Genomic DNA, 25405 nt, shown 5'->3' with positions numbered 1-25405 from the left:
AAATTGTTCATCCAGATTAAATACCCCTAAATAAAATCGAAGAAAATTAATATTTTATAATTCGGAATTCAAGAGAATATCTCCAATTTAATCTAAAAAGACAGTGATTAAGAATAAAACAAAAAAACAAAAAAATTGAAGTGAGTCAAATTTGCATATTGTAAAAAAAAAAAATTCTCTAGTAAATAGTAACCTAGAAAGTAAATAATTATATAATTATATCAAACAAATTTAAGTACAATATATAATTCAAAACTTTTAAAACAAATCTAATGTAAAAAAAAAAAAAAAAGATCAGGTCAAATAAGGGAGAATTAGTAATTGTACAAGAGTCTAACAAAGAAGGGAGAATATCTTCAATAAATTCATGAAGATCAGGTCAAATATCGAGCGACAAACTCCTATCTTCCTTTCACTACAGTACTTCTAAACAAGTCAACGATTCCCCCTAAAAATTTATAGGTTTCGGAGCAATGAACCTAAATGCAACAAGAACTTGCTGCTATTCTATTCCATTCAACTTATAGTCGGTGATCATAAAAAACAGATCTATACAGACCTAATTTCAACTAAACAATATGAATATTACCCTTTTCTCTAAGAACTTCATCCCCCAACTAAAAACAAGAAAAGAAAAGGCAATAATAAATGAGGGTAAGGTTGGGGCTTCATATTCCAAAAAGAAATTGCTGTGTTCTGTTAGAAGAGTTGGACTTACTTAAAGAAGCTTTTTAATAGCTGAGCATAAAATAGATGAAATGGTGGAAGAAGCTGTTCTTCACTTCTTGCTATCTTTGTTGAGCTCTTCCCAGCTTATCTCTTGTGCACATTCCCCACATATTGTACTACAACCAACCTTTGTTCCCTGGCTTCTGAGTGTCAGCAAGTGAGAAAGATTCGTGCATTTACGAGTAATGAATCGGTTCCTTGCCCTTGATTGTGCCAGATCGATGGTCTTGGGTGCTGGACCAGTGACGATCGATGTGGTTAGCTTTTGCTCGGCTGTAGTGTCGCCTGGTGAAACTTTTTGGACTTCCTCCCATTCTAATGATTTTCTGTACACTTCCCATGCCATGTCTTGCTCCTCCTTAGATAGTTTTTCCTCTTCATTTTCTTGGAGTAGTTTTTCGTGCTCATGGTAATTGGCAACCCATCTGAACAAAGAGATGGAATCAGTACTAATATCATATGGAATTTGGTGGAATCTGAATTTCCATACTTCAAATGTTTAACACCCAAACCACAAAATCTAGTCATTTTGGAGGAAAGCAAAAGTTAAAAAGAATGTAATATCCTATTTTCAATGCTCATCTTGGCAAAGGGTGCGTAACATCCCAAGCCCACCGCTAGCAGATATTGTCCGCTTTGGCTCGTTATGTATCGTTGTCAGCCTCATGGTTTTTAAAATGCATCTACTAGGAAGAGGTTTCCACACCCTTATAAGAAATGCTTCATTCCCCTCTTCAACCGAAGTAGGATCTCACAATCCACTCCCTTGGGGGCCAACGTCCTCGCCAGCACACCACCTGATGTTTGGCTTTGATACCATTTTGTAACAGCCCAAGCCCACTACTAGCAGATATTGTCTGCTTTGGCCTGTTACGTATCGCTGTCAACCTCACGATTTTTAAAATACGTCTACTAGAGAGAAGCTTCCACAAAAGTGGATCATTCTTCCTTTCCCCTTCGTCAAACTTTGTGATTCAAATTTTCTCCATAAAGTTCTTAAAAACAAAGGAAGCACTTTTCTAATGTTCTAATTGCATACTAGTTTTATATCTAGAGATGATAAATACGTTTAAAGAATCTACCTTGGATGGTGTTTGCCAAGTAAAGTTTCCATTAACTTATCAGATGAGCAACTTCCATGTGAAAGAGGCCCTTTCTGCTTCAGCACATTGCCGTGATTCCCAGTCATAGTCTGGTGAGGTTCATGTCCATTTCCTAGGTCCAACTCAGTGGCACCCTCAGGATTCTCATCATCACCAAATTCAAAAAGATGCAACATTTCTTCCCGAGAAATCGTTCGGTATACCTGTTGGCGATCAACAACTCTTGCAGCCAGTCCCTCCTTTGTTACCTATAAAATATACTTCTCGTAAAATATAAGTACATAAAAGAATTCCCTCGTCTATAATGGTGAAATCTAAGGAAATGTTTTACCATACCTGGCGCTTGTAAATTTTTTCTTCCATTGTTCCATGCGCCAAAAACCGGTAAGCAAACACAGGTTTCGTTTGGCCATATCTGTAAGGTTAAAAGACAACGTTACGAAAACGAAATAATTTTTTTGGTGTTCACTGTCAAATGTAGCTTCCGAGTTAGGGCTGGCTCTTGTTAAAAAAAGAGAATGAAAAAGAAATAACAAAATGTCTCTCCGAATTCAGGAAGGCAGAAATCGTTGGATGGGTTGGTCCAACCAAGAAAGGCATGGGAGTGGGCATTGCTTGGGCCGAGCTAAGTAAAGACGGGCTACCTTTGTATAATCTTTCTCCTCCCCCCTCTTTCTTACAACTAGTTGCTGCATGCTATCGGATCTCGAGCAATGGGAGGTTACTATTTGGAATCCACACTCTCATTACATTACTGCCAATTTTTTTTATGTCGAAAAGGTATTTTTGGCAACGAGTTTCTAATGTATTGGGCGTATCCGTTCTTCATTTATATAGATTCTTTTCGTACTAGCTTATCCGGTGCATGGCCACTGAATTTCTAGAGCCATTTATTATTGTGTAATAACTGGAAAAAGTATGAGAAAACTAAACTACCTCCAAGCTCGATAAATAGCCTGAAGATCATAAGTTGGATTCCAAGAGCCATCGACTATGATGACGCGGTTAGCAGAATGAAGGTTGATACCCAATGATCCAGCTCTAGTTGATATCAGGGTACATTTTACCCTCTTATTTAGAGACTCATTAAACCTCTCAACAATCCTCTGTCTTTCAGAACTCTCTGTTCTTCCATCTAGCCTGTGAAGAAAGAAGTACTGAATGAAAATAACAAATAATAACAAAAAGTTAAGGATAGAAACATTAAAAGGGAGTAAAATGACAAAACAGCATAAAAAGTGGCAAGAAATAAAAATTATTCAAAGATAGCTCTTTAATCCAAGCGTAAAAACTTAAAAGCTTCCATTCTTTAATATTAGAGAAGCACATTCACAAACACTTGGATTTAGTATGAGAACATAATACAACAACCCACCACTACAGGTCCCCCATGAAAATCAAGGAATGAATCCCATGAATTCATACAAAACACCTCACCGTTTGGACCTAAGGTCTCTCCTTCGGCATCAAGATCTCATAATTTTCATGGATCCACTCTATTGATTAACCTCTCCCTCAACCCGAAAACCCCGTTTCCTTCCATTGGAGCAAAGCAGTTGCAGAGATGAAAAAGAAAAACATAATAGGTTGTTGCAATCAGCAGGAGCCAAGTAGTTGTTAAAATCAAACATGTAATAGCCATTCAAAACTGTCTACATTGGATGTTGATATCCTAATTTGGCTTTGTTTAGATATCAATGCATGGAAACAGTCAATTCCTTCAACTATTTAAGTTAGAGAAGGAAATCAATCTTTATAAAACTCTCAAACAGAGAGAGAAAGATGCGCTGCAAGCAACGGGACTGGTCTATGGTATAATTTTCAATTCAGAGATGCAATGTGTGGGCAATTTGAAAGATCACCCAGCTCTCCATTATAAAAATTCCTACTTAGATTTTTATCTATCCCTCTCTCCTAACCCTTAAGCTGAAGTAGCATGTACAAACAGACGAGCCCAACTAACACAGGGGCCCCACTCTCATCATGAAACAACCATCACCTGGGTATCTCCTAAACATTCTAATGACCTGAATCACATAATCACTAATTTTATTTACTGTTTCTTTCGTTTCCTCTGCTATAGAATTAAATCTGGGGTCTATCACATGGTTGTCAGCCCCAAATTGAAACTCTAAACCGGTGAGGGATATCAGGCCAGCAAAGATCACTTTTTTCTTTTCTCTTTGTGTGGGTGTGAGATCCCACATTGGTTGTGGAGGAGAACGAAACACCCTTTATAAGGATGTGGAAACCTTTCCCTAGCAGACACGTTTTAAAAACCTTGAGAGAGCCCGAAAGGGAAAGTCCAAAGAGGACAATATCTGCTAGCGGTGGGCCTAGGCCGTACAAATGGTATCAGAGCCAGATACCGGGTGTGGAAAGTCCAAAGAGGACAATATCTGCTGGTGGTGGGGGTCCCACATCGATTGGAGAAGGGAACGAGTGCCAGCGAGGACGCTGGGCCTTGAAGGGGGGTAGATTATGAGATCCCACATCGGTTGGGGAGAAGAACGAACCCTTTATAAGGGTGTGGAAACCTTTCCCTCACAAACGCGTTTTAAAAACCTTGAGGGAAAGTCCAAAGAGTACAATATCTTTAGGCGGTGGGCCTAGGCCGTTACTGTGGGGTAGATAAAACAAGAAATTCCTACAATGTTACAGCAGAAAGTGAGTCAATCATAATACTTCCCAGTATTGCATACCTATACCAATCTTTACCCTTCTTCCAGAATTTTCCTCTCTTCCCTCGTCTGGGCAATCTTGAAAGATAGAATTCAATTAGGTCAAGCGTAGGAATGCTCTGGCTGAATACTAACGCCTTATCCCCCAATTCAGAGCACATAGTTAAGATCTCTACTAGCAAAACCATTTTTCCACTGTAATCCAGCTCCTTGTAACTACTTGCGTGAAGCAGACCACTCCACCAATCCTACAAGAAATAAAAGGGCATTGCTGATGATAAGTACTTAAAATGCTTATGCAAGACTATAATGTTTTAGTCAGACTAATCTACACATCAAGACACCAATGTTGTAATTCATCATATTGACAAGTTGCAAATATGAATAGCATGATAGTAAATAATAACTCATACCTTAACGAAAAAGCCACCAGCATATTTATCCTGATGATTCCCATTGGCATTGGCTGGCTTCTCTGTTAAGCAAAGAAATATCCAAACAATTATTTAACACTTAAAACACGGCAAAGATTAATGAAATGAGGGTTAAAAAAACAAAAATGTTCACAAGAGAGATAGAATGTGAAAGAAAAATGGGAAAAAAAGGTTAATATCACTAAGTTTCAAAGAGGGCATTTATTTATTTAAATGATTTATACCTGCTACAATGATGGACCAATTCTACTCAAAATAGCCAATCGAAAGAGTAAATGTTCTATTGTGTTTCTTAAGTTTCAGCTTTTCATTGAAGAAATAAAAAGTGACTAATACTTAAAGGATAAAAACGCTACAAGGGGTGAAACAAATGCAAAAAAAGAAAGAAAAAAAAAATTACAAGGGAGAAAAATAAAAGCATTCCAATATTAGATATCTATCCTATAAAACCCGTCAAAATGATTTGAAAAGAAAACAAGGAATAGGCCTTCAAACGAGAAGATTCAAAGCAATCAATTCATAAGAGAGACTTGCTTTGGAAGATCTTCGGTTCCATTCCAACTAAAAGTCTTATGAGAGAGCTTTAACTGCGCTAGCCCATAAATAGTTTGCCATAGGAGCTAAAGGACCAATGAGCAGCTGGAGAACATTTTCCTTGAAGATGTTGGTGAAAACCCACCAGTTTGTAAAAAAAAAGAAAATAACTTGGACCAACAAGGAAAAGAATATGAGCAACCAAAAAACACTTGATTGAGTGCATCCCCATCCGAACAGCAAAGAGAACAGACTAAAGGCATGTGATAGTTGGATGGAAGCTTTCTTTGTAGAACATCTAAAGTATTGAGGTTACTCTTGAAGGAATGACTTTAATTTAAGGAATATTTGTGTAATCTTTTTTAAATAAGGAAAATAGTTGACCTCCTTAATTTTCTAAATTGTTACCTAGTATCTAAGGATTTATTTATATGTAATGTCATCTAGCATCTAGGGATTTCACTAGATTTAATTTTACCCAGTATCTAAGAATATTTTTAGCCTTCTGTATTATAAAAGGAACATGCCTCTACTTGCAGTTGTTACCCTTTAGCATAACCCACAAGAGAATACTAATTCTCATAGAGCAATTGGACCTCCATAGTGCGACAGAAATCTCCTTTTTCAAAGAGGAAAAGGTCGCCAAATACCTAGAAAGAGATTTCATTGTGAAAAGGCCTGAAGAATCTAGAGACCAACTTCTTGTATCTTCATTTAGCCAACCTTTACACTAGAAAGGCTATCCAATAGAATAGGCAAATCAATAATTTCATAACCCTTTAATAATCTTTAAAAAATAATATTCCATAAGAGAAGAGAGGCAACCCAAAAATCTGAGGCCAAACCAATAGGAGAAGAAGAGACACCAAACAATGAGGATAGCAAACCTTCAAAAGAAAACTTTCAAGCCCGGTTCATGCCAAAAAAGAAAAAGATCCTATTGCCATTTCCCAGTTTGAATTGAGCAAAGGACTTTAGAGACGCTAGTCCGAGGGCTTCTAGGGCTCAAATAAAGTCTTCCAGCTGAATGCCAATCAAAAACCCTGCATGCCAACAATTACCTTTAACCAAAATGGACGCATGCATAAATCTCCAACTCCATTAGGCAATGACAGCCATGCTTCTATGCTTCAAGGCGCCAATACCTAACCCTCCATTGCCTTGAGATTTAAGGCTAAACTCTTATCTAACCAAATGATTTATTTCTCCACCCTCGTTGCCTTCATAAAAGAAGTTTCTCAACAAATGCTCCAAATCAATGCTGACTTTCAAAGGCATAAGGAATAGGGACATGTAACATAGAAGAACAAAAGATAGAACGGAATTACAAAGTCTTGCTATTCCACATCAATTCCTTTGTTGTCGAATAGCGCATAAAGCTAGCACTGGTATCTTCATCCATAGAGGTTTTAGCATCTCGTGCAACTTACAAACGGTCCTCTCTGTTGCCATGAATATACAACTGGACCAAATACTTTAAAACCATTAAAGGAAGTTACCTTTGTTAAGTCAAGTAATATGATTAAGTTTGGATTATGACTTGGTTTTCTTTGAACTTCATCGAGATTTAATTAAAATCTTGCCACAATCATGATAACAAGCAGCATGGAGTATACAAGGGACAAATACAGTATCGAGTTAAACCTAACAAATCAACAATGACCGCAAATAAATAGACCTGAATCAACAAGCGGAACAAAAGCCCCTATGGTCAAAATGCTGAAAATTGTGGAAGAAATAATCAGACCTCAAACAAACAAACCCAAAATCGCTGGAGAAACTATGCCCAAGAAAAGGTGGGACCACTGATGGTTACAGGATTCCAAAATTAAGATAAACATCACTTTAAAACCAAAATTATTATAATATTATTTTATTGAATAGAGAATGATTACATGGTACTTTAAAAGGAGAATAAATATCACTTTAACAAAAGAAATTACAAGCAATATTGACAGCTAAATTTCCCTAATATCCAAAACTGACGGTTGATATTTTACAATAACCACAAGATAATTAATACAGAAAAATCGAAAACCTAACAGGTATACCTCCAATGCCGATATTAGAATCTATGTTTTCGTCACTGGAGCTTTCATCTGCAAGAAAATTTTCAACAGCATCTTCACGCTTCACGGAATATTTGTCTTCTTTTGTCAATTGGAGGATTCCAGGATGATTCCAAATCTATAATGACAGAAAACATGAAAATATATGTGGGCAGTGACAAAGGCAAAGACATGTTCTAATAAATAATTATATTGGTCGGAATGATTGATAAAAAAAGATTCAAGGGCAAGTTTGGTAATACATTTTGAAAACATACTTGTTTCATGGACATGAAAAAAAGGAACAGTAGAATATGTCTCGGCAACTTAAGATGGAGAAAAACTGTTTTTAATCGTACTTACATATTTTAAAAAGCCATAATTTAAGCACAAACTAATACCAATTAAATATTTCCATTACCGAAACTAAGAACAGAATTTGAATTTTACAATTTTATACGTAATTGTTGATATCCAGATAATCAGACCCCTGTGGTCTCTAGGAGTAGGACCCAAAAGAAACGGACACTTGTAGTTAAGAAATTAATTTATTATCATTGAAAGAACCAAACTAGAGACCTTAGTAGTAAATTAAAACCTATAGCCCTAGACCAACTAGGCTGCCCATGGGGATCAAATTTCACAAATTTATAGCAACTTCAAAATTGTGAAACTGCAAAGACCCATCACAGGTCTAATTGACACGTTTTCTAGAAGAAAAAAGAATTTAATGAACACACAAAGGATAAAAAACACTACCCTTCTGGCAAAACACTTACAAAAGACACTGCCAACTATCATGAAGGGCACAAAACATCTGAAGAAAACTAGAAAATATAGACAAAAATAATTAAGAATTTTTATTTATTTTTTATTTTATTATGTTAGACATGAACTTTGTGAAAATCTCACTCCCGAGGACTCCCCTTCAATTTACCCATAAAAGTGCGAGTCAACCTTTAAGGGCAACAATCAATTGAACCTAATTAATGCGTACAAATGACTACACTTCTATTGATGTAGTGCAGCTGCACCCATGCCATAAAATATACGTATATAGAACACAGGATAGGAGCTTGAAAATAAGATAAGATGTCATGAGTATACCTGAGCAAGTGCTTGGTATCCAGCAAAAAAGCTCCTCTTCCTCAACAGTTCACTAGAATCTTTGCCATTATTAAAACCATGCACGTCAAGAAATCTTTTGTACAACTTCCTCTGTAAGGGAGAAAGTTTAACGGATATCACAAAGACAGTTTTAGGCGGCAAGTCCTTCTTCACCACAGACATGTCCATCCTTTGTACAAACCCTTTCAACTGTTCATATAGGATATGAGACCTCTGGTTCATTATTTTAACATCTTCCAGAGTTGAATTGGTATGCTGCCCATTCTCTATAGGGTTCTGGAAGCTGCATGATAAGAATATGTGAAGAGTAATGTGGAAAGACAAAAAGGAAGAAGAAATGAAGACTGACGGTGAAGTCTTACCGATTCCTAAATTCATGGCTACTTCCCAGGAAACCTTCTCTCACAAAATCAACCATCTGTGCCAATTATCATGTCAAAGAATATAACATCATGTATAAGGATATCAGCTGCTGTAACTGTTTCAAAGACTTACACAATAATACTCCATGAGATTGTTCTGTAGTGGTGATCCAGTTAATGCAATCCTCCTCTGGCATTTCACTTGTTTCAATGCCTGGGTTACATCAGCCTTGGTATTCTTAATCATGTGGGCCTCGTCACATACAAGAATATCAGGTCCATCCTGGCAATTGAAGGGTAGCAAAAATCATATACATACAACAGTCAACATTAGACCCCTAGTCAGACGAACTCTATCTTGGAGGAGTAAAAACTTCTTATATCTCATGAGCATGAGCAGTGTTATCATGAAATTAGTACATGAGAAGTGTTATGGTACCTATATTAGTATATTACATGTAAATATCGTAGACATATTGTTCTTTATTGTCACTTTACATTGTTTAATTTAGATTAACCTTGTACTCATGTCTATACATATCTTCAGTGAATAGAATGATGATTACTTATTTTTCCAAACCTTTAGGTTTACACAGTATAAAAGAACTAGGTATTTTCCTAAGGCTATTATGCTGTTGTAAGCTATTGGAGTCTGTGAAACTTTATGGAGGGTTAATTACGGATGATTGGTCACATGGACAAGCTCATATTTTATCAACTCGGAATGGTGAAGTGAAAGAAGAAACATCAGGAAAGGGGAGTTGAACACAAGTGATATTGAAAAACTGAGGAGTCTTTTAGAGTCCATGCAGAAGGTTCCTAGCCAAGAAACATGTTCCTTTTCAGGCATCTACTGCTTTTCTGTTTTTGAGTGGACCCATAATAGACACTTTATGATGTTTAAGTTCGTAACAAGTGCGAAGTTCTAGTAAGAACATTTTCCAATGGCAAGTTTAAAGCATGCAGACGATGAAAAATATCAACATTGCTTTAATAAAGAAATTAACCTTTCATTAGAATAGCGAACGGATTCAATAAACAAAGCAACAAATCTACAATTCAATTAAAAATTTAATTTTTTTCTCGAGACTTTCAGAAATTATATGGTTTCTACCAACTAGATAAGGCATTCAATAATATAACCAAAAAATAAAAATAAAATCAAAATGTAAAATTAAGTTAAAAATGAGGTACAGGGAACAGTTTCTGGCAGGTATAAACATCACAATTTAGTTTTTCAAAAGAAAAATAAAAAATATGAGAAGCAGGATGAAAGGTAAAAGAGTGAATAATATAAAGATGGTCACCTGCAAGGCATGGCAAATTTCTTTGGCCATGTGCCGGTCTTTGACATGTTTACCAAGAGATAAATTGCGGAAAGCACTATAACCAATTAAAAAGACACCACCCTTAGCTCTCCACTTAGCAAGCAACTCTGCCCTCCTCTCCCTGGTAAGAAAGAAAAGTCGTCAACAATAAAAAAGAAATCAACTCATAACTACAAGCCTAATGAATTGTAAATTATAGATTTCAATTTTCTTTCTTTTTAACATCAATATGGTAATATAAATATAAATAAATATATATGTGTGCTTGTTTTCATATTCGTGAGTGTTTGAGCCAGTTTCACACATCTTGATTATTGTCATGGGACTATTGATTATTCGCACATCTTGTGTAATTCCTAGACTTAGTTTAACAAACATTTGTGAATAAGAGAATTAGTTAACCTCCATATTTTTCTGTATTGTTACTTAGTATCTAGGGATTTAGTACGTCTCTGAAGCTAATAAGAGAGCAAGATAATTTACACTCGCAACATGGTATTAGAGACATCCTATTCTAGAAGGTCTGATTAATCGATAAAGCCTTCATATCTACCAATCTTCCTCCTTGACCAAGTTTATTTGGAGCCGAAGCTATTGATTTCCACTTTGACCAAATTTATTTGGATCCTTTATAACTACCATTGAAATCATATGGTTGAAGTTGTGCCTTGACGTTGAAGTCATGCCTTGGCGTGCCTGAGAAAATGCAAATTGTATGGGCATACCTTAAGGAAAAGGAAAAACTTTGACATCTCGTTGGATCAAGACCAGCGGAGACAGACCTAGGATTTGTTGCATGAGGTGAGGAGGATTCCATGATCATGTCATGGCTCTGGGATTCTATGGAGCCATCCATTAGTGATACATGCATGTTTTTACAGAATGTTCAAGGCATAAGTCACTTTATTCATTGCACTTACTCCAAGGCTCGAGATGCAACTCAAATCTTTGAGATCACGATCATGACCGAAGCCACAAAGGAAGAAGGAAGAATTATTACTGAATATGCCAATGCCCTTCAAACATTGTGGCAAGAACTTAATTATTATCGAGTATTCGAGATGAAGTGTACTGCAGATGCCGTAATTTTGAAGAAATTTATTGAAGCAGATTGTGTTTGTGATTTTTTGGCAGGTCTCAACAATGATTGTACAAATCATCAAAAAGAGGAAACACCGTCCCAAGAAGAAACAATTTTCCTTATTTGAGAGATCGTTAGATGATTTGTACACGGACGGTGTTTCTTCCTGAGAGCATCTACAATAGCACTGGTTTACATCACTTGCACCTCAAATGACTTAATATTGACTACATGATTTACAAAATTTACTGGAGACACAGAGAACACAACTCAATCATTGCGATAAACAGATATGAATAAAGCAACCAAATGATATTTACCTTGGCACATCTTCAAGCATGAAAACACGAAGAGGCTTTAATTCTGAAGGTTTCCACCTAAAGAATTCTTGCCGCCAATTATGCAACACATTAACAGGGGTGACTATAACTGCAGTTCGTAAACCCAAGTCCACATTCCTCATTGCAGTGTACAAGAATGCTATAACCTAAGACCATAGTTCAATTCAGCAAAAGAAAGTACTCACAAACCATGAGAAACAAGTTATAATCAATTTAAAACTCAAAATTGTAGTTATAAAAGTAGGCAAAAGGATAGAACTTATGCACCGTTAGTTAGAAGGTTTCTAAATAATTACCCTTCTTACATTGATCGAGGGAGTGTAGCAGTCATGATCTCTTAATTCTTTTTTTATATTATTTTATTATTAATTACCTATTAGTTTTTATTCTAATTTAATTATTTAACTTCACTTTCATAAAAAAATCATTTTCAGGACCGCAATAATAATGTCTTTGCACATTTCTTCTTACTTGCAGAGTAATGAAATCCACAATTGGTCAGCATAAAAGTTAACCATATTGCATACCTAGCATCGAGTCATTTTTACAACTTTTCATAAGGGATATTTATAAAAGAAAACAGACTTCATCTTTTTGCAAGAGAAATAGAAGTTAACCATGTGGCTTATAGTTATGAAAACACTACATACATATTTGAACTCTAATTGCAGTTTTCAAGTTCATGTGATTTAGATATGCTAGCAAGTTTTTGACAATGAAATTAGTATTATTCGAAGCAAGAGACATCTTTTATTGTATTCCAAGTACTGTAAGTAGATGAAGTGATGCACCGTTTGACAAGCGTTTGGTTCAAAATTATTCTTGTATTCATATTATTTCTCTACAATGAGTTTCCTCTTCGAAGATATTTAAATTATTGTCCAATTTTCTTTTTCTTTTTTTTTTTTAAATCTTGAAAACTATTTTTTTCAATTTCCAAATTTTTTCTTTTTTAAAAAAAACATAAGTAACACGTAGATAACAAACAAGAAAACCAATAGGTGGAATCAGTAATATAGACTTAATTTTCAAAGCTAAAAACTAAATAGTTATCAATCGGTCCTAATGGATCTCGAGGATGCCTATTCTAATTCTTCTGAATCATTTTTTTAACCAAATATTATTTATCATTTTTTAAAAGGGGAAAAAGGAATCAAAATACCACTTCTCCAATATGTAAACAAGGGCACGTTAGAGATGGATGAACCAAATACCTGAAAAGTTTTACCAAGGCCCATTGTGTGAGCAAGAATGCATCCAAGACCTTTATCACCAGACTTCACTTTCCTTACTGATTGAATGATATTTTCCCACATAAATCTTATTCCAGAAACCTGCAGCAGAAAACAATATGAATAAATAAAATAAAAATAGACCAGAGAAGGCTTCCACCTTTCAGTATAGTAATTAAAACTCAGTCATCCAGGACCATTGTAGTAGGCTTGTCAAAAAGTTTAAATGAAAACAGAACACAACTCCTAAAGCTCATTATATAAAAAACCAAGCATTTATCAGCCTCAGTTATATTAGTAAGTAAAAGATTATGACTCTGATAGTCATCCAGGTTTCAAACTATACTAGGAGCTAAGTAATCTGAAAAAGTTTAACAGAAATGGGTCAAGATGGAACTGGATGCTTGGAAGACAGAGAAGGAGAGGAGAAATGAGCCCAAATAGAAATTATATAGCATAGTCTACGAGGAAGAATGGAGAAGCTTCTATTTGAGTCAGAAATAAAATGGTTGAAAGAAGATGACAATAATCCTCACTTCCACAAGATTCTTGTAGTAAGGACAAGGAATTTTTTTTTTTTCCTTCCAAAAACCATATGCGAAAATAAGAAAAGTTCACAGAAGGACAAAATGAGGGGAGAGGACAAACTTAGGCCCCACTTACTTACCAATAATCAAAATGAAAATCAATTAGAAATGAATCAAGGGCAATAAAAATATTATTCATTGAATGTTCTTTAATAGAGATGTTAATATAAATTTTTAATTTATTTTATTTGATAATAATATAATTTGTTTGAAGAACCTTTTTGATATTCACAAATAATAGCTATTGAAATAAAATTACATCAACTAAAAAAAATAATATATTGTCATACCGATAACAAAAGCAAAAAAAAAAGATTACTGGAATGTGATTCTTTCTGAGTGTACATTTTCATAGACTTCTCTAGGAAATATTGTCAGCTGTAGATCTTGTGAGACATTTGGAGACTGGACGTCTCATCAAGCTAATCCGATTCTTCATTCAAAGGTATCTGTCAACTTTGAAGAGTGTGGTTTTTCTAATACTTAACCACGTAAAAGAAGTGTGGAGGATAGACATATCCTGCAGGTTGGATTCTCTAATAAAGAGATTGTTCCTCATACTACGGGAGAATATGCCTCTTGAGGAGCCCTCTTAAGGAAAATTGGTATTACAATCGTTCTCTCTTTCTTTGTAAGCTTATTTAAATGTATTACTTTTCTTGTTCATTAGACAGGTATAACAATGGTAATAATTAAGTTTGTTACTTATTAGAAATATATCATTTTACTCCCTACCCCCCAAGAAAAAAAAACACAGAAACCAAGTCCAAGAAATTTGAAAAAAGATTGACGTGCATGTGTAGCTATGCTCAAACCTGATGGGTTTTCAACTTCGATGAAATGCTGGGTGGAATTCTAATCGCTTCCTCCCCCTTCTCCCTTACTACATTGACTATATATCCCGTTGAAGCATCACCAAGGACTTCAGCACTAGCACCTTCAGGTAGATTACCACAAAAGCCAGCAGAGCTCATTCTTTTAGAATCAGAGGAAAACTGAACTTTTAGTGATTTTAGACGTTCTTGGCGTTCCTTTGGAGAGAAAAATGAAATAAAATGAAAAGAAAAAGTAAAACATGGTGAGTTATTCTGAACAAGTTACAAGGTAAAATCATACAAAACTGCACATAAAATTTACCTTTTCTATGGCAATTTTCTTTTTAGTATCTTCTCCTAATTCAGCATCATCAAGTATCCGCCGGATCTTTTTCTTACGCCTTCTCTTTGAGCTGATTGGCAAATCGGAAAAGTGATCAAATTACAACAGAAAAACAAAAGTTCATTCAGATTATTATAATAAAAATAACTGTAACAAAAACCTAACCATTGTACTAGGTAACTGAAGCTCAAGAAAAAAAAATAAGAGCAACAGAAGGAAAAGGTTGATAATTTGCTTCAAAATGTTATTATCTGGAAATTTTTATTTAGCCAGATCATACAAACTCCTAGGAGCAAGGAGTGATAGGTTTTCTTAATTATCTTCCTCTCAGGTGGCTTTTCATGTTAAAAGTTTTGACATTGCAAGCGTCTCAAAAAAAGTCTGGCTTAGTTAATAAAAAATCTAGAGTTGTGAAGAAAAGACTCCCGCTACAGGTCGGTCACTTTAGGTGTTTCATTGATATAGCTCCTAGGTGGTTTTTACATTGGCTATTAGTTTTCTTTTTCCCCCCTTTTCAAAATGGATAATTACGTTGTGTTTTACTTTTATTCTAGTTGAAGTTTAGGGTATTTATTAAATATATTTTGGAGTTCTGTACGGCTAGTGATGGTTTATTCTCCTCCAAGGATATTTTAAACTATGTTTGTAACTTTTCATTACTTCATTGATAGTTTTGTCAGGAAAAAATTGGAAGAGCCTATTTTGTAGGCCCATTAGCTGTTCGGAAATAGTTCTATCTCCTTTTTTCTAAATCTTTTTAAGGAATTACAAGTATCTGTTTCCGATTAAAAAAAAAAAAAGCGCAGAAATTACTAATGGCTGGAAAATTACCTTATGGTTCCATTAATATCTGCATGTGGGTTGTCTGAATCGCTGTCAGAGCTAGAACCGGTCAAGTCTTCAGATCCTAAGACCTCCTCCAACTGCATGGTCAAGGATTGCAAGAGACTTGGGCGACAACAACAACAATGCCAGCCAGAAGATTGGGCCTTGAGCAAGCACTCGACACCGAGGTTCCTCCTTATGCAACTGATACAAAATAGTGTCTTGCATGATTTACAACTTACTAAGTCAGCATTTCGCCCACACCATCCACAATAGCACTCCGAGCAATCAGGTTCCTGAATTGTTCCAACATGAAATCCAAGAACTTTAAGAAAACCCTAATTAAGTACGGATAATAAGATGAAAAAGACTAAGAGACTATAATGATTTTACTTCCGTTTCATGTGAGATAACAAAAACATCCATGCCAAATATGGTATGATGATTTTTTTTTCAGCAGAACAAATCAGTAGTGACTACTTTTACCAGTAAAGTGATTACTTTAACCAATAACACTGAATAGAATCAGATATACTGTTTTTTCTCTTTGTAGAAGCAAAATACAAATTTCAATAAGATCAACAAGTGAGATTTTTCCGTACCTTTACATTCTTCTTGTCATCCATCAAACATTTGCAATCCTCACAAACAATTACGTTCAGAAAAGGGTGTGCATGCGCTTTAATAACCATTTGATCACACGCAGTACAACGAATCTTCTCATTCAGGCACTCTGATGGAAGAGAATCAGCACCATGGTCATTTTGTTTGGTGTTGCATAGGGTGTCCAACGTTGTTGGATTGAAAGCAGAATCCTCCTTTATCAGGGGACTTTCATCCTCATGTACACCATTGGTACGACTCTTTTTAGTTTGAATAATCAGTTCTTCAGTATCGTTTAAACGCTTTGAACCTAAAGGTTCCACAAAATCAGATAACGCTGAAGGATGCAAAGAAGCAGTTTTCTCCAAAGACCCTTCCATGTCAATATCACTTGAAGCACCATCTGCATTTTCATCATCCGAGAGGCCCTTTCGATTTCCTTCAGTTTTCTCATCTAAAACAGGGTTCAAACAGTCAACCGGAGATACAAGCTGCTCTTCATCTCTTTGTATCACTTTATCAACAGTGGAAACATCTTTTTGAAAGACCTCCTAAATCAAACAAAAAATGAGTAAAGAATGCAGGAAATATCCGGCCCACTTGAAAAACACCAGAAACTAAGGTATGTAGCCTCTGAAGAACCAATTTAATCCTAGCACCACGTGTAGCCCTCATCATTCACATTGGAGATTCAAAAGCACTGGTGAAACTACAGTTCGATCCCACAGTATAATGACGACTTTATTCAACTTTTCTAAGCCCTAAATTATTAGCGCCAGTTTTAGTAACATCCTCAATCATTTTCCCTAAAGCCATTGATCCATATCTATCTTTTTCTAAACTAGAAACTAAACTTTTCAATAAAAAGATGAAACGACACTAATACTCAAAAGATACAAACTTCATAGGAAGTGAAATAAAATAAGATAAACAGAGTTACATATCCTGTAAAGAAAAATCATCAAAAGAGTTGGAGTGAGGACACCAAAGAGGAGCTTTGACCTAACAAAGAACAATATTTATCTTCAAAGATCTACTTATTTCTTTCCAACAATAACTTCTTTTACCACATCAACCCACAGAAAAAGTGAACGCAAATGCAAAGGCCCAATAAGATCAGAAGAAAATTACATTTGGCATTAGAATAGAAAATCCAATGCAAGATGAAGATGCTGAATAATTTGAACCAACAAGTCTGTGAAAAAGGCATCCAAAAAATAGGTGGATAAGAAATTCTCCTGCTTCATGACAAAGGCAACAGATGGAAGGATTTAGACAAGAAGGAAACTTCTTTGAAGAACATCAACTGTATTTAGACTGCTATTTAGCAATATCCAAGAACGAATGTTATTTCTTTTTGGACTTTTTTAACTTCCACAAGGCAGAGAACCAAAACTTAGTCAAAGAAATGAAGTATTCAATTAACTAGAAAGAGATTTCAAAGAGAATAAATCTCAAGCCTCTAAACACCATTTACGAGAGTCTCAAAACATCCAACATTAGCAACTGATAAATTATTCAGAAGACTATTTACATCAACAACTAATCATATGACTAGTAATCCCAATTTGTTTCACTCTTTCATCATCTTCATCCTTGCTAGCTAATGTTACCTTGTAGATGGACCAAAATCATTTGTTCTTGGAACTGGCATAGTAGATCTAACTCTGTCTCTTTCTTTGTCCTTGGTTCTACTTTTACCCCCACATTCCTATAATTTGATATCTATTAGTTTACGCTCTAACGATCTTAATTATTGTGATTCCTTCTATCTTGGCTATTGATTGTTTTAGGATCTTGTGACGAAGGAGATTATTGGTAAAGAACATGAATCTGGAGAACATTACATTCTTGGTCATCAAATGTCAAAAGTTGCATTCTCTAGAGTCATTTCTCTTTTTGATGCCCATTGTCGTCTAGGTCATCCATCTCTTTCCATGGTCAACAAGTTTTGTTCTCAATTTCATAACTTGTCTTGTTTAATTAGTGACACATGTCAATTTTTCAAATTTCATCATCTTATATGAGCCATAGAATCAATAAGAGAGCAAGTGTGCCTCCTGAATTATTTCGTCCCGATATTTGGGGTCTTTGTCTAGTTTTGTCCAAAACTGGATTTCAAGATTTCATTCTTTATTGGTGATTACTCTCATATGAGTTGGTTATATTTTATGACGAAAAGTTTGAGTTACGTTCCCCTTTGGAAACTTTCATGCTTATGTTTTCCTCAAAACTTTGAGAAGCATGTTAGTCCATACTTTTCTGAAGCACTTGGGTTGTACCTATGTAAGCATGGAATTATTCATCAGTCATCTTTTGTCGGTACTCCATCTCAAAATGAAGTTGTTGGGCGCAGAATGGGCGTCTTCTTCAAACTGCAAAAGCAGTATCCTTTCAAATGCGTGTTCCATACCACTTTTTGGTTGATGCAATTTCTACGGCTTTCATCTTGATTAATCACATGCCCTCATTTGTGCTTAGTCTAGTTCCTTGGCATGCTTTATTTCCAACAAAATCTTGGTTTCCCATTGAGCTGAAAATAATTTGTGGGACCTGTTTTTTTGAGGTGTTAGTCCTAATCTAACAAAATTTGACCTCAATCTTTGAAGTGCATTTTTTATGCTCATTCTCGTTTTCATAAGGATATAAATGCTTTTGTGTGAAGTTCGAAGAGGTATCTTGTATTTCACAGTGTTTCCTTCTTTGAAGACAAACCCTTCGATTCCTCCTTGCTTCATATGAATTAGGGAGAGGAGGATGATATTTTTATCTATACACTTGTGCCTCCTACCATCCTCTCCCAATCCATCTCCTTCCTATTTGTCTCTACTAGTAGTATGAAATTCCCCCACATTTGATCCCACAATATCACCAAGAACTTGAAATGTTAAACCACGGGCTACTAAGGCTAAAGTTTGATATCCCAAGAGTCTGCCAACCAAAAAATTCAGAAATATGAATGTTATGTCTTTCTGCAGATCGCAGAATTCAAAACTACAGACTTCACAGGTATTCATTCAATCTCAGTAATCCAAGAATTCCCAAAGGTGTCCATGTTCCTTTGAGAATTAAGAACTTTGAACCTCTATTCTCATAAATAAATCTGCCTACCCGAGAGTTGAAGTCTACCCTATGTCATTTTTCATAAAACTGGAACCTTCGTTTGAACTCTTTTTGAATATGGACGCACTGTAATAAGTTTGCTTTAGATAGATAGATAGATAGATAGACAGAGATTTTAACACAAATATAAATCAGAAGTACTAAATATCAAAGGTAGACTGAAATACACAAGAAAACAAAACCAGGAGAAGACAAATAAATTATACCTGTTTACATCTCTTCTGATATCGCTTTTGTTTCAAATGCATTTGGAGTTTTCTATCAAAAATGGCATCATCTTCTTCTTTGACCTATCAATGCAAACTAATCATCTTCTCAAGTTTAAAATACCTTTAAAAATTAAGACAGGTAAATTGCACTCAGAAAAGGTATAAAGAATATGCGTGGTCAATGAAACCAGAAGTATTGATCATCAAGTTAACACATTTGCTCAATGGAACCTATAAATTGGGTATTTAATAAATACATCATCCAACGCTCATTATTCGCACCCAAACAGATCAACTTGGAAGAAAAAAGCTTCAAATGGGAAAAAGGGTGAACATGATAACCACATGATTCACAATAGAACAAGAAGAATCACAATCAACTCAACTTGAGCTTTCAAGTTCCCAGTTGCCCTTGGAAATGGGATAAGTACTTCGTAGTGGCCTTTGGAAATGGAATAAGAAGAATCACAATAAACTCAACTTGAGCTTTCAAAACCCCACCAGCTACTGTTGAGTTATCGGCACAGATACTGTAATTAAAGGCAAAGAAATTGCAATCCACTGTCTTTATCAAGTGATGAAAAGTTCTCCAAATTATCTGATACAGTGGATTTTCCTGAGATTTTGGATTCTCCTTTGGAAGCATTTTTACTTTATCAACATAACTTGAAACAATTTTCGACTCCAGAGGTTGTGCTACTAAAGTGGGAACTTGGAAACTTCCCGAACAACAATAAGCCATTTAAGAAAATCACTTAACATTTCGCAACAAGAAAACTCTTCTATTTACAAAAATCCCATCACACATGAATCAAATGTCAACCACCTAATGCCAGCGAAATGACAATCCTCATAAAATGTACATATAATTCTCTAAAAATATATAAGAAAAATAGCAAGCTAATTTAGACTTGCAACATTGCAACATAATACGAGAGTCATACTCTTAACTTAGTCATATCAATAGAATCCTCAAGTTTCGAACAAAGAAGTTGTGAGCCAAGAAGGTGTAGTTAAAAGTGACTCAAGTGTCGAACAAAGTGTGTACTTTATTCAAGGGCTCTAGTGAAGGAGTCGAGCTTCGATTAAGAGGAGACTGCTCGAGGGCTATAGAGGCCTCAGGGAATGTTCTATGGTGTACTTTGTTCAAGGAGAGGACTGTTGAGGATTATTGAGAAGAGTAGTCCCACATTGGCTAATTAAGGGGAAGATCAAGGGATTATAAAAAATGAATATTATCTCCAATGGTACGAGGCATTTTTGGGAAACCAAAAGCAAAACCATGAGAGCTAATGCTCAAACTGGACAAGATCATACCATTGTGGAGGGTTGTTGTTCCTAACATGGTATCTCATGGTCAAACATTTTCAACCGTGCAGCGTTGTGATCTCGACACGCTCACAATAAACCTTACGAGGAACTAAAGCCTCTTCCACATTTTCGCCTGGATTTGTGGCTTTGTTACACCTTATATGGTATGTTGGATGATGCACTGTCATCCTTGGTCACATCACGACATTGTCTTGTCTTGGCCCTCGCGTGGTTGGTTGAGTGCAACTTCGTGTTTTAATGAATGCAATGATTTTAAATAATATTATTGCACTTTTCTTTTTTGAAATTCTCATGAATACAAGGATTTTTAATAGTATAAATTGGAACGTTTCTTTAACATTAGTTATTTACCTTTCTGAAATTTCTCTTTTGTTCTTCAGAAAGATCCAACTCTTTTTCATTTGCAATGGCAGCAGCAACAAACGGATCACTAGAATTTCCATCAACATCATCAATTTCCTCTACCTGATAAAACGATATGAAATCTATTCTTAGGTTGTTCACAATGAAGAATAAACAGATATAGAGGCAATAGGTTACACACGTCAATAATAACAAGAGTTAAAAATTGTCCTCCAACATATTTTAAAGAGCATACAGCAAATCTTCTTACATAGTTTAATCAGCCGGTCATGCATTTCCTTTCAAACAGTCATCAACTCCAGGAACAAAATAATGATGACTAGTTTTTATCATTATCTTTTATTGGATAGTCATCGAGGACTCTACCCCACTAAATCTTTCCTTTCAAACAGTCATCAACTCCAGGAACAAAAATAATGATAAAAAAAAAACACACCGTACCTCATCAACTCCAGGAAATTTTAGTCCCATTTCTGCAGCCTGCTGCGGAGTGCTGGCCAAGTAAATAGAAGCCCAATTCTTGCTGCCGAATAATGTTTCATTGTTATTTGAGCCTTCTGAAAAAACTTTATTAAGAGAGCACCAATCAACTTCCAAATTTTCTGATCCATTTCCCTCCATCTCGAGAGTGGAGAATTTCTTCTGCAGATATCCACTTGCGCCCTCCTCCAAAAGTTTACCATGTCGTCTACGCCCAAAGCAGACTTTATATGCATATGAATGAAAATCTAAGTTTTTACAAGCTTCACAATATCATAAGGGCATGTTATACCTCCTTACAGGCCTTTGGGTTTGAAGGGTCTTCTCTGCGTCAGATACAGATACAAGAAGATCGCCAGTTACTTGAGACCCTACCCAGTGTATCCTCTTTTTCCAAGCTTCAGTATAGCAACCATAAGAAGCCTGACTTTCAATTTGTTTGAAAAGACTCGGTAACTCGACACCAGCACCATCAAGTTGCTCCTATTCAGAGAGATAAATAAATAAAAGCATCCTGGATAAAAGAAATTCATAACTCACAGAAGAAAAATATTACAGAGCATAAACAACACCCCAGATCATACACACAACTCATAAAGAAAATTACGAATATGAAGATACTATACATTTATAAGAAGATGACTAAAATATCAGAGAAGCTTCGATACTGTCAAAAACTGCTAAAAGAGATATCACCTAGAGCTTTTATTATTTGATAAGGAAAACATCTGTATTTGGTTCATGAGAAAATGGTGCATGGTTTCAAAGTTTGAATCTCCTCTTTTGTCTAGTTGCTTGAGAGTGTAAACTATATCAAGCTTTGGTGATCTTAGTTGACCATTTTTGGTTGTATTGTTTAGGGGTTCTTTATTTGGTTGGTTTGTGTTGATCTTTTGGCATAGTTGTTGGGAAGTAGCTTTCTGTTTTCAGTTGCTTTCTTATAGATCTTCGAATCCAATTTGTTACTCATTTAGGCCATGTTTGATAACCATTTAGTTTTCGGTTTTTTGGTTTTTGAAAATTATGCTTATAAATACTACTTCCACCCATGTATTTCCTTGATTTATTATCTACCTTTTACCTAGGTTTTCAAAAACCAAGCTTAGTTTTAACAACTAAAAATGTAGCTATCAAAAACTTGTTTTCGCTTTCTCATGAAAGACGAAATTCATTGCAGAAAAATAATGAAAAAACAAGCAAAAATTTTAAAAACAAAATGGTTAACAAACAAACCTTAGTTTTTCATTTCATCAACGAAACCTCTTTGTCCTTGAAAATTAAATTTTAAAAAAAAAATTAAAAGACATTGGTGTTTATATTACATCGATATAAAGAGTGGGGCATGTATTTTTTGTTTAACAATCCTGTCACTAAAAATATCTTCCCTGAAGGTTTGAGGAAGCGTATCAACAAATTATATGGTAATATCATCCCATATATACTCAAGGATCGTTAAGACTGCCAGTTTGCAGCAATCCTGCAGGAGACATGAATAAGTTTTTGCTGCAGTGGCTGCTGCAATAGTGTTGTCAAGCGAAGTATTTGTTTCACCATCAGTCGCTGACTTCTTTACCGAGAGTGTTATCAAGCTCATGTTAGGGTCTTCATACAAAGAAAATAACACTGAAATTGTAGTACAATAGCGAAGAATAACTACACAAGTAATGGCCTTATGTTTTATAACATTCTACACAAGTAATGACCTTTATGAAGGGCTCTCTCTCCCAAGTACCACCATGAACCAGTTTCCAAATTTCTGCCAACCCCAAACTCCCTTGTGTATAACCATCCACTGTAACCTGCTTCCCAAGTAATTACAATTACACTTCTAACGTCCTAATAACGTCCAATACATCCCTATTAATACTTAAACCTCCCTGACTTGCCAAAGTTCAACATCTTTTTTCTTCAATTAAAAACTAAGCTTTTGCCAAGAAAAATGAAAGAGTGCACACCGAGAATACAGGGAAAAAAAAAAGAAGGAAAAAGGAAAAGGGGCCTATAGAAAGAAACAACATAAAGATTGCAAAAAGAGCTTTACTCACTGAGATAAAAGGAAAAATGATAGCCACAAAAATCCTCAGAAATCAACACCCAAATAGAGAGAGCCATGAAACCTAGCTATAGAGCAACCTCCCCCTAAAGCTTTCAAGCTCTCAAAAAGTATTTCTATTTCTCCCCAGCCAGGCATTCCATAAAAGAGGGGAGAAGACAAAGTGGCACCCACAAAAGATCTTTCTCTAGTCCAAAACTGATGGAAGATACAATAATTAATTATCCCTTTTTATGCATAGAGAAACAGGGAAGTTTATTGATGAAGAACTAACAAGTTGAGGAAGCTTGTATAAGAGCTCACTATTTTGTTGGAAGCAAAGTAAAGAGTAATTACACAACCATTTTGATTTGACAGCCCACAAAGTTGTAGAGTAGTAGACATCATCTGTGAGTTGACCAAGTGATTGATGCCTCAAAAAACACGCCCTTTTTCTTTCAAGCCAGATAACCCAACAGATAGCAGCAGTGGAAAGGAGCCACAAAATTCGTTTTTGGTCTGAATAAGAAAAAAAGCCAGGGGAGTTCTGGAACAGCGTAGCCTTGATGTCACTATGCTAGACCCAAGGAATACTGAAGCCTTTGTGGGAGGAGGACCAAGGAAGGACGCAACTAGACAGGATATGAATAAGTGGCTTGAGTCCTCCCCATTACACTTGCACAAGGAGCACCATGTTGGACAGAGAGCCCTGTCGAGATTTTCCATTTTAAACTTTATCAGCTTCGTTGAAAGCTCCCAACAATAAAGACCAAAGGAAAACCTTCCACTTTTAGGGTAGCTTTGCAGTCCAAAGTTTGCAAAAAAGTGGGAGCAGAGATTGCTCATTAATTGAGAGGAAATCTACAAATACTTGACAGAGATAACGTCATCTCTCTTTAGAGTCCAAGAAAGATGTTCAGGTAAGGCAGTGAGATGTTTCTCTAAAGGGCGGTGGTAAAAGTGTTCCAATCGTTCTGTGTCACCACCTTCAATAGGTCTCCTTAAGGAAATTGCCCAACTGCCTTTGTTTTTGTCCCACTGATCACAAGTTTGGCATCCTGACTGGGAATTTGAGTTGATGGCAGCCAGAGCTCGACCAATCATCACATCAGAAATAAGATTTGATGTTTGCTAAAAGTGCTTCTGAGTTGAGAATGCTGAACCACTGGCTTTCGGAGTTAGCATGCTCACAAACAGTGGGAAGATATTAAGCTCCCTTCTTGCTTACCAAGTGTAAACTGAACGAAAATACTGAGGGGAACTCTTTTCAAAAGGATTTCTCGTGTAACGACAGCCTCTCCGTGACTTGAGGAATTGGAAGGATATTTTGTAAAAGCTTTCTATTTTGTGTAGGGGTTCTCTCTACCCCAGCCTTTAGGTTGTTTTTTGTGTGGGCTTCTTATACAGGATATCTCGTTCTTATAAAATATATTTATAAATATAGATTGTAAAGCATAAGTTTGCACCCTTTGGAGAAGAATCAAACCATCTGCCAAGTCTCAAGGAGATCTTCGTGGTAATGAGATCCCAGAAGCTCAAAGGTCTATTTTCTCCCTAACAGAGACCTAAGGTAAGAAAGGGGAAATGGTTGGAAGGGCATTTACCATATATCAATGTATCCACCAAAAAAAAACCCATTTTGGATTTTTTTTTTTTTTTTTTTTTTTATGTAGGAGAACAGGAGGGAATACA

The 25405-nt window shown here is 35.7% G+C and overlaps 1 protein-coding gene across 3 annotated transcripts in view; it reads right to left on the bottom strand.

Annotated features, from left to right (window-relative positions):
* Nucleotides 1-387: 387 nt before the first annotated feature.
* Nucleotides 388-25405, bottom strand: part of LOC111444063 (protein CHROMATIN REMODELING 20) — a 28690-nt gene continuing 3672 nt past the window's right edge. For 2 of the 3 annotated variants that reach the window (XM_023081989.1, XM_023081990.1), the window contains 21 exons: nucleotides 21974-22164; nucleotides 21643-21889; nucleotides 21190-21303; nucleotides 19504-19587; nucleotides 16174-16725; nucleotides 15578-15867; nucleotides 14726-14816; nucleotides 14404-14619; nucleotides 12984-13103; nucleotides 11749-11915; nucleotides 10327-10468; nucleotides 9153-9302; nucleotides 9020-9075; nucleotides 8637-8940; nucleotides 7533-7668; nucleotides 4927-4988; nucleotides 4535-4761; nucleotides 2769-2972; nucleotides 2169-2247; nucleotides 1812-2080; nucleotides 388-1154 (listed from right to left, as the gene is read on the bottom strand). In XM_023081989.1, coding sequence (XP_022937757.1) covers nucleotides 779-1154; nucleotides 1812-2080; nucleotides 2169-2247; nucleotides 2769-2972; nucleotides 4535-4761; nucleotides 4927-4988; nucleotides 7533-7668; nucleotides 8637-8940; nucleotides 9020-9075; nucleotides 9153-9302; nucleotides 10327-10468; nucleotides 11749-11915; nucleotides 12984-13103; nucleotides 14404-14619; nucleotides 14726-14816; nucleotides 15578-15867; nucleotides 16174-16725; nucleotides 19504-19587; nucleotides 21190-21303; nucleotides 21643-21889; nucleotides 21974-22164 — 4077 coding nt within the window. In that variant the 3' untranslated portion in view covers nucleotides 388-778. Of the gene's footprint in view, nucleotides 1155-1811; nucleotides 2081-2168; nucleotides 2248-2768; nucleotides 2973-4534; nucleotides 4762-4926; nucleotides 4989-7532; nucleotides 7669-8636; nucleotides 8941-9019; nucleotides 9076-9152; nucleotides 9303-10326; nucleotides 10469-11748; nucleotides 11916-12983; nucleotides 13104-14403; nucleotides 14620-14725; nucleotides 14817-15577; nucleotides 15868-16173; nucleotides 16726-19503; nucleotides 19588-21189; nucleotides 21304-21642; nucleotides 21890-21973; nucleotides 22165-25405 lie in introns of those variants that run through there. The other variant, XM_023081992.1, reaches the window with a different exon arrangement.

This window comes from Cucurbita moschata, unplaced genomic scaffold, assembly GCF_002738365.1.
Source record: "Cucurbita moschata cultivar Rifu unplaced genomic scaffold, Cmos_1.0 Cmo_Scf00006, whole genome shotgun sequence".
NCBI classification, from domain to species: domain Eukaryota; kingdom Viridiplantae; phylum Streptophyta; class Magnoliopsida; order Cucurbitales; family Cucurbitaceae; genus Cucurbita; species Cucurbita moschata.
This window is presented reverse-complemented; position numbering and strand designations above follow the sequence as displayed.